This window comes from Gigantopelta aegis, chromosome 3, assembly GCF_016097555.1.
Source record: "Gigantopelta aegis isolate Gae_Host chromosome 3, Gae_host_genome, whole genome shotgun sequence".
NCBI lineage: Eukaryota > Metazoa > Mollusca > Gastropoda > Neomphalida > Peltospiridae > Gigantopelta > Gigantopelta aegis.
The window spans coordinates 65,835,137-65,852,658 of record NC_054701.1 but is presented as its reverse complement, the minus strand read 5'-3'; the positions used below and the strand labels follow the sequence as shown (position 1 = coordinate 65,852,658).

The 17,522-nt window shown below is 35.6% G+C and overlaps 1 protein-coding gene across 1 annotated transcript; it reads left to right on the top strand.

The window, feature by feature from the left end:
• The first annotated feature begins 9,418 nt into the window (after positions 1-9,418).
• Positions 9,419-12,119, top strand: LOC121391830 (E3 ubiquitin-protein ligase XIAP-like). Its single transcript, XM_041523318.1, has 2 exons — positions 9,419-10,232; positions 10,681-12,119. Exons 1-2 carry the CDS (start codon positions 9,511-9,513, stop codon positions 11,222-11,224), a joined length of 1,266 nt encoding a protein of 421 aa, XP_041379252.1. The 5' UTR covers positions 9,419-9,510; the 3' UTR covers positions 11,225-12,119.
• Positions 12,120-17,522: the final 5,403 nt, after the last annotated feature.

Below are 17,522 nucleotides of genomic sequence, written 5' to 3'. Positions count from 1 at the left end.
ACAAAAAAGGTTGAGAATAATTTCGATTAAGAATTTAATATTTACTCCTTTTTTTATTCTAGACACTAACATTTTGACATATTTAATCAAACATTTCTATAATGGATATTCTGCAAACAGACAAAATCAAACCTTTAGGTAATTAATATGTAGAAAAAACAAAAACATGTAGAAGAATGAGGCGTTTTAAAAATATTGTTTCTTCAGTAAATTTGACCTATTAATAAAAATCTCCTCTGCTCACTTATTTTCTTTTGTAGTAAAAAATCATTCCCAAATACATAAAATAAAACACCATCTTACAAACCTTTTTTATGTGTAAATTGAGTTAAAACAATGGGAACATTTAAAATCGCGACCTTATGTCTTTAAGTACATGATACGGTAGTTGTATTATTATTTTACGTTATTGCTCATCACATAACATTTAAGAGTGCTTTTAGTAGATTGTACAATATAATGGTCTTGCAATTGATATTGTTAATTAAACGACCCAGTTGTCTAACATCTGGTCATATTAAATAATTTGAACTTTATGTTGTTTTTGTTTTTATGGTATATAATATCAAATTATTTTTTTTTTTTAAATATATATATATATATATATAAATCGTGGGTTACTTCATTATCTACCAACTACAGTTAAGGTGAGGGAATGGGGTTAAATGACCTAACTGACCTAACAATGTGGTACATGATATTTGGCTAATGTCAGGGCTTTAGATTGCACCAAAGTTGCACATATACTATATATGCTGGGGGTAGTTTTTGCAAAAATGATAAACTTCAGATTTAAATTTTATCAGGGTAGATTTTCACATTTTATATGTAATGTTAATTTCAGCTAAATAAATGCCTTCTTATGCAGACACTGAAAATTAAATATGAATATGATGGATTAATCCATTATATAAATGATTAGGGTTTATTTATAATTTGTTATTTGTAATTTTTCTATTTTTGTAAAAGTGGGGCGGGACATAGCCCAGTGGATTAAGCATTCGCTTGATGTGAGGTCGGTCTGGGGTCAATCTCCGTCGGTGGACCCATTGGGCTATTTCTCGTTCCAGCCAGTGCTCCACAAAGGCTGTGGTATGTACTATTCTGCCTGTGGGATGGTGCATATAAAAGATCCCTTCCTGCTAATCGAAAAGAGTAGCCCATCGGGTTTCCTTTCTCTATATCTGTGTGGTCCTTAACCATATGTCTGACGCCATATAGCCAGAAACAAAAACGTGTTGAGTGCATCATTAAATAAAACATTTCCTTCCATCCTTTATTTTTGTAAAAATATACCAGGTATGTGAATAACCTTACTGTATGTAGGAAAATCAAAAACTTTTTCCTTAATATGGTGTATTAATTTACATATTTGTTAGCTATTGATTTATCGTTCCAGCCAGTGCACCACGACTGGCATATCAAAGGCTGTGGTATGTACTACCCTGTCTGTGGGATGGTACATATAAAAGATCCCTTGCTGCTAATCGAAAAGAGTAGCCCATGAAGTGGCGACAACAGGTTTCGTCTCTCTATATATCTGTGTGGTCCTTAACCATATGTCTGATGCCATATAACCGTAAATAAAATGTGTTGAGTGCAATGTTAAATAAAACATTTCCTTCCTTCCTTTATTTTTGTAAAAATATACCGGGTATGTGAATAACCTTACTATATGTTTCCTATCCATGCTAGGAATAGTTGTAGGAAAATGAGACACTTAAGAATTTAATAGGCTGGATTTTAAAGTATCTTAACCACCGACGGTACAAGATCATCCACTGAGGGTACTTTTTCCTTAATATGGTATATTAATTTTTTTATTTGTTAGCTATTGTATATTTCAGCTACGTAAACACCTTCTTATGTAGACACTAATAATTAAATATGTATCTCCATTATCTAACTAATAAGGGTAGATTTTAAGAAATTATAAGAAATTTTGTTCTCTATTTTTATTCTTATTTTTTAATATTTGTGAATAACTGTACTATAATATGTTTACTAGCAGTACTAGAGATAGTTCTAGGAAAATGAGACACTTAAGATTTCAATAGGGTGGATTTTATGGTACCGAACTACTGAGGGTACAGTATCATCTACCGAGGGTACTTTTCCCAAAATATGGTATATTAATTTACTTGTTTGTTAGCTAATATATATTTCAGCTAAGTAAACACCTTCTTATATAAACACTAACAATTAAATATGTATATGATGGATTGATCCATTATCTAAATGATCAGGGTAGATTTCAAAATTATAAGAAATTATAATTAATTTTTTATTATTATTATTTTTTTTAAATATATGTAAATAACCTTACTGTATGTTTACTATCAGTGCTAGGGATAGTTTTAGGAAATTGAGACACTTAAGATTTCAATAGGGTGGATTTTACAATACCTAACTACCGGTACCGATGGTACAATATCATCCACAGAGTGTACTTTTTCCTTAATATGGTATATTAATTTATGTATTTGTTAGCTATTGATTTCTCGTTCCAGCACGACTGGCATATCAAAGGCTGTGGTATGTACTACCCTGTCTGTGGGATGGTGCATATAAAAGATCCCTTGCTGCTAATCGAAAAGAGTAACCCATGAAGTGGCGACAGTGGATTTCCTCTCTCTATATATCTGTGTGGTCCTTAACCATGTCTGATGCCATATAACCGTAAATAAAATGTGTTGAGTGCATCATTAAATAAAACATTTCCTTTCTTTGTTAGCTATTGTATATTTTATCTAAGTAAACACCTTCTTATGTAGACACTAATAATTAAATATGTATATAGTGGATTAATCCAATATCCAAATGATAAGGGTATATTTCCAAATTATATATATATATATATTTTTTTTTTAAATATATGTAAATAACCTTATTGTATGTTTACTATCAGTGTTAGGGATAGTTCTAGGAAAATGAGACACTTAAGATTTCAATAGGGTGGATTTTATAGTACCTAACTACCGGGGGTACAAGATCCACCGAGGGTACTTTTCCCAAAATATGGTATATTAATTTACTTATTTGTTAGCTAATATATATATTTCAGCTAAGTAAACACCTTCTTATATAGACACTAACAATTAAATAAGTATATGATGGATTAATCCATTATCTAAATGATCAGGGTAGATTTCCATATTATAAGAAATTGTTGTTATTATTTTATTTTTTTTAAATGTGAATAGCCAATTTGGGTTCAAAGTTTGCACAATTTGGTGCACATCAATAATCTACCAGGTGCCACCCAGGCACCCTTGAAGAAAAATCCAACATGGCGGACAAAATGATGGCCAAATCAGGAAAATGCCTATAGCTTGCTTATAAATTGACAGATAAACAACAATTATTGCATCTACCCTATGGTTTTAGGAGCCAAGTAGAGCACTGGTACTATAAAAATTCAGATTTAAATAAATGGGCCATGTAATATGGTGGTGATTCAAATTGAGAAAATGACAATAACTTCCTTATTATTGGGTACCATAATGTAATTCTTGCATCTAACCCATGGTTTTAGGGGTCATGGAATACGATGAAAGTAGTTCAGTTCTTCTATACAAGTTAATTTTAATTAATTCAAGATGCTAATCAATACAGGCAATGTACCTAAGGAGATGGAACTGTTAAAAATAAAGTGCCACTGTATATTTGTAAAATGATTAACACAGTCATTAAAAAAAACTTGTGGGTTTAAGATAATCAATTAATAATAAAATAATTTGACAAATGTAAAGAAGTTTGTTTTGTTTAACGACACCACTAGAGCACATTGATTAATGAATCATAGGCTACTGGATGTCAAACATTTGGTAATTCTCACTCCTATAGTCATCAAAGGAAACCCGCTACATTTTTCTTAATGCAGCAAGGGATCTTTTACATGCACTTTCCCACAGACAGGAAAGCACATACCATGGACTTTGACCAGTTGTGGTGCACTGGTTGAAACGAGAAAGAACCCAATCAGTTGAAATGCATTGTAACATTATTTTACAGTGATCTTTTCTTGGCCAATAGAATGTAAGATCTCTGATAGTGTTGTGCGTGGTGTGGTATCCATGATGTAATTTTGTTAATTTGCAGTGTAATATTATTTTAGGTGGCCTAGTACTTGCTTTTCATTCCCAGTGTTAAATACCATTATTGTGAAAAAAAAAAAAAAAAATAGACCAGCTAAAACTGAATTCCATTGCAAACTGGCAAAGCTCTATCATGCTCACTAAACAACACAAACAGTACCCGAGAGAAAAAAAAAGAACCAATAAAGGGTCACTTTAATATAGTATTTCATTATTACATGTAGGTAATCCTCTTTAAACCAACAAGTCTTTTGTGTGACTGTTACTTTTAACAGTTCCATCTTCCTAGGTTCATTACTTATATTGGTGGCTATCTTGAATAAATTAAAATTAACAGGTATAGAAGAACTGAACTACTTTCATTGTGTTCATTGATGCCTAAAACAATGGGTTAAATGCAAGAATTACTTTTCTGTATCAAACAATAAGCAATTTATTGCCATTTTCTCCATTTGAACCACCATATTGGCAACCATCTTGTATTCATGTGATCCATTTATGAAATCTGAATTAGGAAGGAAGGAAATGTTTTACTTAATGACACACTCAACACATTTTATTTATGGTTATATTGCATCAGACATATGGTTAAGGACCACACAGATACTGAGAGAGGAAACCCGCTGTCGCCACTTCATGGGCTACTCTTTTCGATTGGCAGAAAGGAATCTTTTATGTGCACCATCCCACAGACAGGATAGTACATACCATGGCCTTTGTTACACCAGTTGTGGAGCACTGGCTAGAACGAGAAACAGCCTAATGGGTCCACTGACGGGGATTGATCCTAGACTTACTGCGCATCAAGCAAACGAATTTACCACTGGGCTATGTCCCGCCCTCCTGAACTATGATGGCACCAGTGTCTTTTCTGGCTCCTAAAACCATGGGGTAGATATAAAAATTGTTGTTCTTCGTTCTCTGATTTGGTCACCATCTTGGCCGCCATCTTGGATCGATGTGAACACCCAACAGTGCCAGAATCCATAGATAACAACTATGTGTCAAATTTTGCACACCCAAGTGGTAATTCTTTGAGACTATCATAAAGACAATGACAATGAACTTTATTCTCATAATGTAGGCTTACAGTGTAGAGAAGAATGAAATACACACACACACACACAGACACAGACAGAGACAGAGACAGAGAGAGAGAGAGAGAGAGAGACAGAGAGAGAGAGTGAAAGACATACATACATACATACACGTAAGCGGGATCGACCGCGTAGATTGTAGGCCCCATGCATATGGTTGAGTTAAAGAACTTCCTTTTTATGGAAGCTTCGATAGTTCAGAGCGTATCGTGGTTAGTCTTGCAATTTGCGGGCCCATCGGTGCCACAGGTTCGAGTCCCAGCAACGGCATGGAACAATTTGTGAGGCCAGAAAGGATTTAATTATCCCCTGCGCCAGTGCATTAATATCTATGTATGTAATAGTCAACCTTGACATACATACAATATATAGATATTCATACATCAATACATACTAGCCAGTGCCAGGTCTGCCCACTGTTTCATGCACATAAGCGGGATTGACCGCGTAGATTGTAGGCCCCATGCATATGGTTGAGTAAAAGAACTTCCTTTTTATGGAAGCTTCGATAGCTCAGAGCGTATCGTGGTTAGTCTTGCAATTTGCGGGCCCATCGGTGCCACAGGTTCGAGTCCCAGCAACGGCATGGAACATTTTGTGAGGCCAGAAAGGATTTAATTATCCCCTGCGCCAGTGCGTTAATATCTATATATGTAATAGTCAACCTCGACATACATACAATATATAGATATTCATACATACATACATACATACATACTGTTATAACGAAAGACATTTTAGAAATAATTACAATGGGGATGGGCTCAGGGGCAATAGAGGTATTTCACATTCCTATTGCGCATGCGCGCGAAGAGTAACGTCCCTTGACAAAATAAAGTGAAACTAGTCTATTTACAAATTGGGGGGCGTGACAGACAGGTTGTTATGGGCGACTTGAGTAGCTTCGTAGGAGACTTTTAAACTTTGGCAACTAACATGTACATATTTCGAATTAGATGGTATAATGGCCGTAGAAAACGGTCCGCTGAAATTTACAGCGGAATGGTTCAAATTAAAAAGCAGTGCAACAACTTGGACAAAGTCTCTGCGACTTGTATCCGAGGGTTTTGATAATGCCAGATTAAAAGACTATCTCGTAAAAAGTATAAACAAAACATTTGACAGATTCCATAGGTTATGGCAACGACAGGTTATGGCATCGATCGATATATATATTTGATTGAGAGAGAGAGAGAGAGGGAGAGATAGAGAGATAGAGAGAGTATATATATACACATACACACACACACACACATATATATATATATATATATATACAGTCAAACCTGTCTTAAGCGGCCACACAAGGGAGTAGATAAACGTGGCCGCTAAAGACAGGTGGCCGCTGAGTGCAGGTTGCCACATATATAGTCTTTAAAACATTTGTTGTTGTTTCTTGTTTTACCGTCTGTACTGCTAATTAACGGATGTGTGCTTCATAGTTGACTATAAATCAACTTTTGACATGTTGTTTCCTTCAAAAATAATGCAAATAGAATATATTATATTTTCCGTTCTCCACAAGTTTGTTTTCTTTTTCCATTTAATTATTTAATTCCTACTTCATGCGATGTATTGTTATAGTAAGTGAATCTACAAATGTCAAGCGTAGCCTGCCCAGAGGCAATTAGATGCATGTCAGATTCATACTTCCTTAATTGATACACAGTGGAGATGTCGGGACTGAATGGGTACTATTATTCCTGAAGGTGTGAAGATCGGTTATTTGCTGCACCTATCGCTGTTGTTAAAATATCCCTTTTATATAAGAGTAAAACTTTACTGTGGCCGCTTAATGCAGGTATTTTAGCGATTTGGGATCAGATTTAGATGGCCGCTGGCCGCGTTAGACAGGTGACCGCTTATTACAGGTGCATTACATTATAAATCGTTTGGGAGGAAAAAAGTGGCCGCTTAAGGCAGGTGACCGCTGAGTACAGGTGGCCGCTAGGATAGGTTTGACTGTATATATATATATATATATCAGAAGGTGTTTTGTTGCATCCGGAAAAAATTATAGAAACTTAAAGAAAATTCTCTTCTTAACTGTTTAAGGAGTTTTAGACTATTAACTACTCAGTTGCCTCCCCTCCGTCCCCCCCCCCCCCCCCCCCAAAAAAAAAAAATAATAATAATAATAATAAAAACATATATATATATATATATATATATATTCCTAGCTACGGCCGTGTGTTGTCAGATATTTAAAGACATTAAAGTTAAAGTTATAGTTTGTTTTGTTTAACGACACCACTAGAGCACATTAATTTATTAATCATCGGCTATTGGATGTCAAACATTTGGTAATTTTCATATAGTCAAAGAGAGGAAACCCGCAACATTTTCCAACTTCAACATAGGAGTGGTTTATTGCGTAAGTAGATTCTACATACTTGTACAAGTGGGTACCAGTTGACCGGGTATCGGTTGAGGTGAGTCAGTGCATGAAGCGTAATTATGTACGTGAAATAATAGTCGATAAAAAGGTTATTGACTAACCTTGACTGCGTTTACACAATGGACAAGTACTGTGATAAGGTGCCCTTGTCCATACATGTTCCAGGTCCTGCTGAGCCAAATACATTCCCATTGCCGATAATGTTAACATTTGCCAATAAAATTGATATATACGTGTGTCGCATCACATTTAATCCATCTGTATAAAAATGGATTTTAAGAAATTTAAAGGATGTTTTAGGGTTTAAAACAAATTTTTTAGCAACTCTCATTTTTGGAGAACATTGCATTTCCATTTTCTATTGTACTGTCCGCATGTAGAAATTATTTCATTAACTTTTATTTGTTTCACCGCCTCCTGCCTCGAAATTTGTTTGCAGTTATCTTTAAAAAGATTAATTAGCGCCACTGGTTTAATGGTTACCTACGACAGACGTAATTATGGTTGATTCTTAATCTGACGTTGGGGGCAGTACGTAGCCCCGAGGTAAAGCGCTCGCCCGATTCGCGGTCGGTCTAGGATCGATCCCCGTCGGTGGGCCCACTTGGCTATTTCTTGCTCCAGCCAGTGCACCATGACTTATATATCAAAGGCCGTGGTATGTGCTATTCTGTCTGTGGGATGGTGCATATAAAATATTCCTTGCTACTAATGGAAAAATGTAGCGGGTTTCCTTTCTAAGACTGTATGTAAAAATTACCAAATGTTTGACATCCAAAGGCTGATGATTAATAAATCAATGTGCTTTAGTGGTGTCGTTAACCAAAACAAACTTTAACTTCTATAACATACCTCACCATTCCCAGTTCTAAATTCGTCCACGCCAGTTCAAAACATTTTCGATGAACCTGTCTATAGTATTTATTTAATTTAATTTATATCTTTATTATTATTATTATTTATTATAATAATAATTATTATTATTACTATTACTACTATTATTTTTTATTTTTGGTGGGGGGTCAACAGTATATGTTGAAATTCCCTCAAGTTTCGTTTATGGTAGCCTACTTTATTGTTTATTTTCAGGACTATTTTGTTACAAATTATGTTATAGCATCGTTTATAAATGGATAAGGCCTAGTCTGCATAATATCAGTACCATTATCAGACTTGGATGTTTAGTAGATTACATCAGGCTGGATTTTTTTTTTTTTTTTTTTTTTTTTTTTTTTTTTACTTTTGTTTTGGTTTTTCATGCAATATATTGGAATTACCAAATTACTTGAAACATTAGTTTCTGTACAGCATAGTTACATTTACCTTTCTTCCAAAACGGTTTTGACAATGTTAGGCCTAATTAGGTTAATTACCTTACGAAATGACACAACTAACTCACAAGCCCATTAATCACCGAAAGACACTCCCAAATATGACCCTTGCATAACTATGTTGTTGACTGCAATGTAATCCGTTAGCAGTGATTCGGGAATGTTCGAGAAAATCCCGAAAAATCCCGACAAATACCAAACATCCTAAGCTAGAAGCTGTGCCTTTTCAGACTACTTCTTAAATAACAATAATTTTAAAAAAATCAAAAGCTACTTTCCCATTTGTTATGAAACATTTATATTTAGACATCACTCATTAATTCAGGTCCCTTCGAGCCAATGTCCTGTAAGATGTGAGCAGGGAATCTTCTAAACAGGGCTACCAACTTGAGACCTCCGTATTTTAATTTGACGTGCTTTATTGCAGAATGTACGGTATGCTATTATTAGTTGTTGACTTGACCGAATTTTTCTGGCGATCAGTGAACCAACCGGTCGGATACATATATAAAGAGAGCGAGAGAGAGAGATGGCTTAGCTGAATTCAACAAACAAATTGTCATAGTTTGCTTATATACTTTAACATAATGACTTGTGTTCAACGAAATATCGTCCACAATCCGACACTACAAAATACTGATACATTTGTCATGGACTGCGGAAATGACAAAGTATTTAGTGAAATAGAAAATCTTCGGCTAATGAAATCCGAAAAGAGGAGACTGGAAACCTACTGGAACTGGCCTTCTGCGTCGTGTCAGCGACCACAGGCGCTCGCCAGAGCGGGGTTATTCTACACTGGGGAGTCCGACAGAGTACAGTGTGCATTTTGTAGGGGCGTGTTAAAGAACTGGGAGTCTTACGACGAACCGATGTTAGCTCATAAGGTCCATTTTCCGCGGTGTCTGTTCGTCCTGGGTGAAGATGTAGGTAATATTCCTAAAGAACGCCCCCTTCCTTCAGAATACCCCCTTGAACCAACTCAACAAGTGACAAAGAAACCCGGGGATATGACTGTAGAGAATAATCGATTGAACTCGTTCTTTGCGTGGCCCTCGGGTCTGTCACAAACGCCGGACAGTCTTGCGCGTGCCGGTTTCTATCACGTGGGAGACAGCCAAAAACCGGACAGGGTGAAGTGTGCGTATTGCCAGGGTCGGTTATACGACTGGCAGCCTAGGGATGACCCATGGGTGGAGCATGCGCGATGTTTTCCAAGATGTCCGTACATAAAATTATGTCTGGGTCAAAACTTTGTTCATGATATCCAAGTGCAAGAACAAGTAGTAGCAAGCAAATCAAAACAAACGTAAGTAACTTACTAAGTTCCATTTTCTACCTTTTTTTTTTTTTTTTTTTCATAATGTTTTATATAGCTGCCTACGGGATGTAGATATAATAACTGACCGTTGATCAGCAGATGGGTTTTTTCTGGAAATGGCAACTTAGATTATCTGTATATTGTATAGTGTAATAATAATAATTATAATAATACATATATATACATATACATACATATACATACATATGATATACATATATATACATATACATACATGTATATATACACATATACACATACATATATAATATATATTTCCTCATTGATATATTCATATGACATATGCTGGACGAATTGGTAAATCATCTGAGGTCATTTCATACTGTTGTATAATATTCATATGGTAACTCATCCATAACGAAAGTAAGCTGTTTATCATAAATGCCAATCTATTGTATTGATATTTGTATTACAGCAGTCCAGAGGTTCTCGCTAGAAGCAACGAGCCATCCACAGAATCGAGGAATGTGGTAACCCAGAGTATTACTGAACAACAAACTTCCATTAACGAAACGGTAAGGAATGAAGTCGAAGAAGCCATGAAAAGTCACCAGGTACAAGCGGTGCTAGAAATGGGATATTCAAGAGATTTGGTCCGGTGTGTCGTGGAATCCAAGATTAGAGAGACTGGGACTGGATTCACATCGTCTATCGACTTAGCATCAGTTCTTTTAGAACGAGAAAATCAGACTGCCACAGCCAGTGCGAGGACTGCTAGTAATTCCGAGGCAGGAGGTAGTGAGACAAACCAAGTGAGAACTAGTGTGTCAAAGATGGAACATTCTGAAATGTCCGAACTGCAAGAGAGGTATCTGTGTAAAGTGTGCATGGAGAACCAAATCCAGGTGACATTCGTCCCGTGTGGCCATCTTGTTTGTTGTGGACAGTGCGGACTGGTTATGGAACAGTGTCCGATTTGTAGGACTAGTATATCGGGAATGGTTAAAACATATTACTGATCACCAGGGCCCAGTTGTTCAATTGGTTGTTATCTTAACCAGTGGTTTTAAACAGGAAGTTTTCAAAACCAACGACTGAATACAAGTAATGATGTATCCATACACAATCCAATCTAACATTTAGTTTGTATTTATGCCAAAAATAAATAAATCTGAAAATGAAAACATTGCACAAACCCAGGGTTAATTTAACTATTCTTTGAACAACTAGACCCAGGGAATTGTATGTAACACAACCATCAAATTGGTCATGGCTAGCAGGAGTCGGCTTTTAGCACATCTGTCGATGGGCAGATGCCGCAGCTTCAAGGTATGTGTCCAGAATGAGCTGATAGGAAGTCTATTCAGAATCCTGTGAAGGGAGCGGAAGTGACACGGAGTCGGTCAGTCAGATGATTTGGAACTGGATCTTGCTCAGTGGCTAGAGTACTCGACTGAGGTGCGATGGATCGGAGGATCGACTCCCCTCGGTGGACCGTTAGACCTTTTTTTCGTTCCAACCAGTACTCCACAGCTGGTATGTCATAGGGTCGTGGACCGTGTTGTCCATGGTGGTTAGACCATCGTGTTGTACGGCCGGAAGATCATGATTTAGTATCATTGTCGGCCTAAAGTCACAGTGCAATGTTCAATATGCAGTTGTCCATTACACTAAGAATCATTAACCTTTGGCCTGGGCAGAGAGTTTACGTAGGTGACTGATGTGAATGTCCATGGCAGCATGCTTGAATCTTAACTGGATAAAATCACAAACATAACTTTTAAAAATTAATCAAGCCAATCCAGCTGTTGTAGTTTTGAGGTGGTCATAATAAATTGTTAACTTTTTTGTTGTTGTTGTTGTTAAACTTGTTAATATTTTAAGTTGTTATAGAATAAAATGTTTTGCAGTTAATTTACATTTGTTTGTTTATTATTAGTGTGAATTTTCAAATATTTACTAACAAGAAATTAATGATAAAAAAGATTATTTAGTTGATGCATTAAACAGCATTACACAGTCATTAAAATGATTAAAAATAAAAATAGCAGGTGAAAATCAAATTATAGGCGGCCATTAATCAACAAAATGTCGACAAGCATTATTTACTGGAAGTTCGATAGCCGGCGAAAAATCAACCATTAATGACATCCCTGTTACATGTATAAATTTGCATTTCCCTAAAACTAAATTATATGACTTACTAGTATTGTTCAGTGAATAGTTGATTTTCACTATTTTTGTAGTTATGTTTGAATTAAGATGACTGATCTGTGACTGGTATTTTTCTTATATATTATACCCGTAACATGAGTGTTTGCAACAATTGACTGGGCGGGTCTCTAGATGATGCATTTTAGGTGTCGCTATTTTCACAATAAAACGTGCGAACAGGGCTGTTAAAAAAGGTATTAACAGGATTTAGGGTGAGGTTTTTTTTTGGTCTGGACATGTTAATATGTTTTCATTATTTCTGTTCAGATATGTTAATGTATTTTCATTGTTGTTAGAAACCCATTACCATACATTAGACTTCCAATGTCCGGTTTGTTACTTGTGCTCCAAGATAGTTGAACAAATTTAACGGTTGTTTTGTTTAACGACACCACTGGAGCACATTGATTTATTAATCATCGGTTATTGGATGTCAAACATTTGGTAATTTGACATAAAGTCTTAGAGAGGAAACCCGCTACATGTTTTGATTAGTAGCAAGGGATCTTTTATACGCACCATCCTGCAGATTGGATAGCACATACCACAGCCTTTAATATACCAGTCGTGGTGCACTGGCTGGAATGAAAGAGAGAGAAGGAGCCCAATGGGCTCATCGACAGGGATTGATCTCAGACCAACCGCGCATCAGGCGAGCGCTTTACCACGGGGTTATGTCCCGCCCCCACGTAATATTTTGCACTGATTGATAATTACCATATAGATAATATATATTGTAACAAAATGTGGACGTTTAATAGTTATTAATGTTGTTGTTTGATGACGAAGTCTCCATTACGGGCCTTCACGGTTATTTGACGGACCGCAGACTAACGGTTCAGAAATTGTTTTTCAGGGAAAATATTGAAATATTCTTTTTCATTATTACTCTTACTATTTAAGAAATGGTATAAAATTGTTCTGTAATTGAATGATGTATCAGTCACTACCTGTCGTTACCGTGTTTACCATTTCTAGCCAGTTGAAGCTGTGAAAATAGCACAATTTTATTTGCATGGAAGCCGCCATGTTTGAACTTTACATATGAACGATTTTCAGCCTGTTGCTATATTAATTAGGTTGTAAACGAACTATTGTTTAGATAATTTAGAATATTATTTAAATATGCTAGTGTATAGTAGTTATTAGAAAAATAGTGGATTCCTTAAATAATTGTTTATTGAATTTATTAATTTTCTAATTTCCGGCATTTACGACTTGGTGCTATTTTTAATTTGACATTATTTACGTTATATAGTATGCGCTATTTATAACATGACCTTCTTTACCGTATATGGAATATTCCTATTTTTATCCGACCTTTTTGCCTAAATAAGGGGTTGGTACGGGGTATAAAAAGCGCGACGTCATGACATTTGGCGTTCAGTTTCTCGGGTCCATACAGATTATAAAGAAATAAAAACTAGAGCTCCAAAGGTAACAGAAAATAAAGAAATACAGAAATATATTATCACACAGATACAGCACATATACACAGAACAAAAGAAAGAAAACGTATTTAAAGATTACAGACATAGATTACCGATTTTCACAGCGTTAGGTTTACGTTAAAGTTACGTCCCTCTCCTTGACGTAGTGACGGTTGACGAACTGAGTGATGGGGTAGGATAAAAGTTAGAATTGTGTAAATAAGTATAAATAAATGAACTATATACGGTATTAGAAAGTTCATTAATGAAATCATAATTTAATTCTAAATACTAAATTGATGCATTTAGTGTAGTTAATATATTGTGACTATTATACTTCTGTTGTTAATATTATTAATTATTTACAAGAATACATTTCTTGAGTTTAACTCTACCTGACTTAGTTCTTTCATTTAATTTCTTCATGTTGCAGAACAGTTACTGTAATAATTACTCTTTATTTATCTTGCACTTAGTGTGCCTCCCGTCTACCAACTTGAGAGTACATTTCTCAAATTTAGTAAATTATTTTCTGTTGACAACTTGTGTTGTGAATTGAGGCCACTGTAAACAGATTAAAGAGATATAGTACATGAAATAAATATAAATATTAAGAGTAGAAAAGTAATGTACAGGAAAGAAATACATAGTACGGATTAAAGAGATATAGTACAGGAAAGAAATATAGATTAGTGTAGAGAGATAATGTGCAGGAAAGAGATATAGATTACAGATTAAAGAGATATAGTACAGGAAAGAAATACAGATTAGAGAAGAGTAACGTACAGGAAAGAGATACTGATTAAAGATATATAGTACAGGAAAGAGACAAACAATACAGAATAAAGAGAGTACAAATATTGGGGAAAGAGTTTATAAGTTACAGTGGCCACCGCTCGACACGAATCGCACAACACCACGTATATCACCACAGTTGCGTAACAACGACGTGGGGATTTTGTCACAATATGTTGGTGAACTTTTGCACTCGCTTGGCCATGATTTGATATTGAGGGGTACCCATACGTGGGGAGGGCACCCACACTGCTTTGAGTCGCGTTATAAAGCGACAGACGAATATATATATATATATATATATATATATATATATATATATATATATATATATATATATATATATACTGAACAAAATAAGAAACTTCCGCTAACTTTACTTGAACATAACTTGATGAAAACAAATCGGGGGAATAATTGTTATATATGTGTTTAAAGAGTGTTCCATGATGCATCGTTTGGTGCAAAAATTATGGCCATAGGTTAACAGAAACTGGGAGAAATTTTGACCAAGTGTGGTAGGGGTTAAAAAACCCCAAAAAACCCCACTTAATAACGGGTATGACCACCTCTTGAATTGACCACTGTAGTGCATCGCAGGCGCATAGAATTGACTAAAGTGTTCATTTCTGCCTGTGGAATATTGTTCCATTCCTGAATGAGCGCTTGACGAAGTTCGTTGACGTTAGCGGGTGGGTTGGGACGACGCCTCAATTGTCTGTCCAGACTATCCCAGACATATATCAGGTAGTTGGGATGGTGGGGAGGGCGTGTACTTTTCAAGACTTGCATAGGGTACGAGGAGTGTATTTTAAAATGGGAGCGTGGGTGGGGCGAATGTCTATGGATGAAAACAAATATTTGTCAGTTCGAGGGGGAGGGGTGTCATGCTTCCCCGAGAACATTTTGAATTTCAGATGTTAAACTATGATACTTCAAGCTTTCTGAACAGAGTAACAGGGGAAAATGGGTGGTGTGCCTTGACCACTGCGACCCGTTCTGCAGCCCTTGTTGTAAGTGTCCATTTTAACTATGCTAACTCCCTCAATACTGGAGGTGCCCTTTTTAAATGTTGCTTCAGATGAGTAATGTAATGAAAAAAAATTAAGCGAAACTATTTAATAATATTGTAGTTTGTTTGGGGTTTTTTTTTGTAAAAGAAAATAATTATTTTATTTTTACAGATTTATATTTAACTTTGTATTACTAATGTTTGTGAAAGTGTTACTTTTTAAAACAATGTTCTAATTTACGTCCGGCTGAACTATATGTTACCTGTATGCTAACTTTATTCAGCCCAGGGCTTCTAGATTATGGTAGCCCCACTCCCATGGCTAGTGGTATTCAATGTTGGGCTTGTAAATAACTACCATTGCCATGCCCGATGGCTAGTGAATTGTTTTTGGGGTCAAATGTTGCAGTTAAATATATTTTGTAAATATGAATATTCTGCCCCCACCCCAAACCCCAAATGTCAGTGTTTTTAAAGCTCTATCTTCCTCTTCAGGTGAAATATCTGATTATTACTAAAGTAAAGTAGGCCTAGAGAATTTTTAATCGTGGCTAGTAAAAAATTTTAAATTACTGATCCCATGGCTAGTGAATTTTATAAAAATTCGAGAAGCCCTGATTCAGCCATTCAGCAATCGCTATAATTTAGGTGTCTGTTGAACCACTTTTAAAAAGCAGTTTATTTACCTAGATCTCTACATCGTCAGGGTGTGTAACGTACCCCTTTAGCAACTCGATCTGTTAGTCAGCACCTTCCCACCCCCAACTCCGCCCCCAGTGTTCAGCTGCTTCCGTCGTGCATGTTCTTTAGATATGTCTGAACTCTGACATCCAATAGCCGAATATTACTAAATCAATGGGCTGTAGTGATGTCGTTAAAGAAAGTAAACTTCTCTCTTTTTTTAAATAACAAAATAGCATGTCGATATGAATTCATTTAAATTACTTTTGTCAACAACGTATTGGTATTGTACTTGTTTGTAATTGAGAACGGCCGAGGTATGAACTCATTATCATCTGCATCACATGATCGTACGATGTCACGCTGTACTCGGGCGATCACGAGAATGGAGTTTGCATTTCATTCAAACCCAGTGACAAAGTTTATTGAAACAACATTAGAACAATGGCAAAGGGCGGTTTGAGTCATCCTCGTGAGTGTATGTGTCAATGTTCGTGGGTCGGTGTGTGTACGACCGATGGAAGGAATGCTAAACTGATGACACTGACAGGGGCCATACATGTACTTATCCTGTAATCTATCTATCTATCTATCTATCTATCATATATATATATATATATATATATCTATAAATGTTGTATTGCTCTAAGTTACCTAGTCTTTTACTTCCAGTTGATGGTTTGTATTTTAAAGACGCAGACCCTAGTTTTAACCTGTTAAAAACGGACACTAAGTTTAGTTAATTTACAAAGCCGTAACTCATTTGGATAAAGTTACAACAACGTGACAGAAGAGTCTATGACGTTAAAATGAGAAATATCCTTAAAAATAGACTAGAACTCTAATCAATAAACCGCTACTTTTCATACGCACGTGCGTTTTTAAAAATATGAAAAATGCACTTTTTTGTATTAGAAACATAAGGTTGACCAGAAAGACTTCAGTTCTACAGAAATGGATAATCTAAAGAATAAAATATAAGTAATGTTTGATTTCAGTGATCATAAACGGCTCTAATAGTGAAAAATATGCCTATAGTGTTTAAAAACTAGGGTCTGTCCCTTTAAGGATTGTTTTGAAGACAATTTGTATTTTAAAAATAAATTGATCATAGATATACACATGTATATATATCTTTTGCTAAAGGGTGTATACTACCAAATCAAATCACATAGACGACAATAG

Excerpts from the sequence above, each read along its gene's own strand:
- LOC121391830 (XM_041523318.1), top strand. The coding sequence starts at position 9,511 with ATGACTTGTGTTCAACGAAATATCGTCCACAATCCGACACTACAAAAT. Across the intron at positions 10,233-10,680 it reads GCAAGCAAATCAAAACAAAC|CAGTCCAGAGGTTCTCGCTA; the intron begins GTAAGTAACTTA and ends TTTGTATTACAG.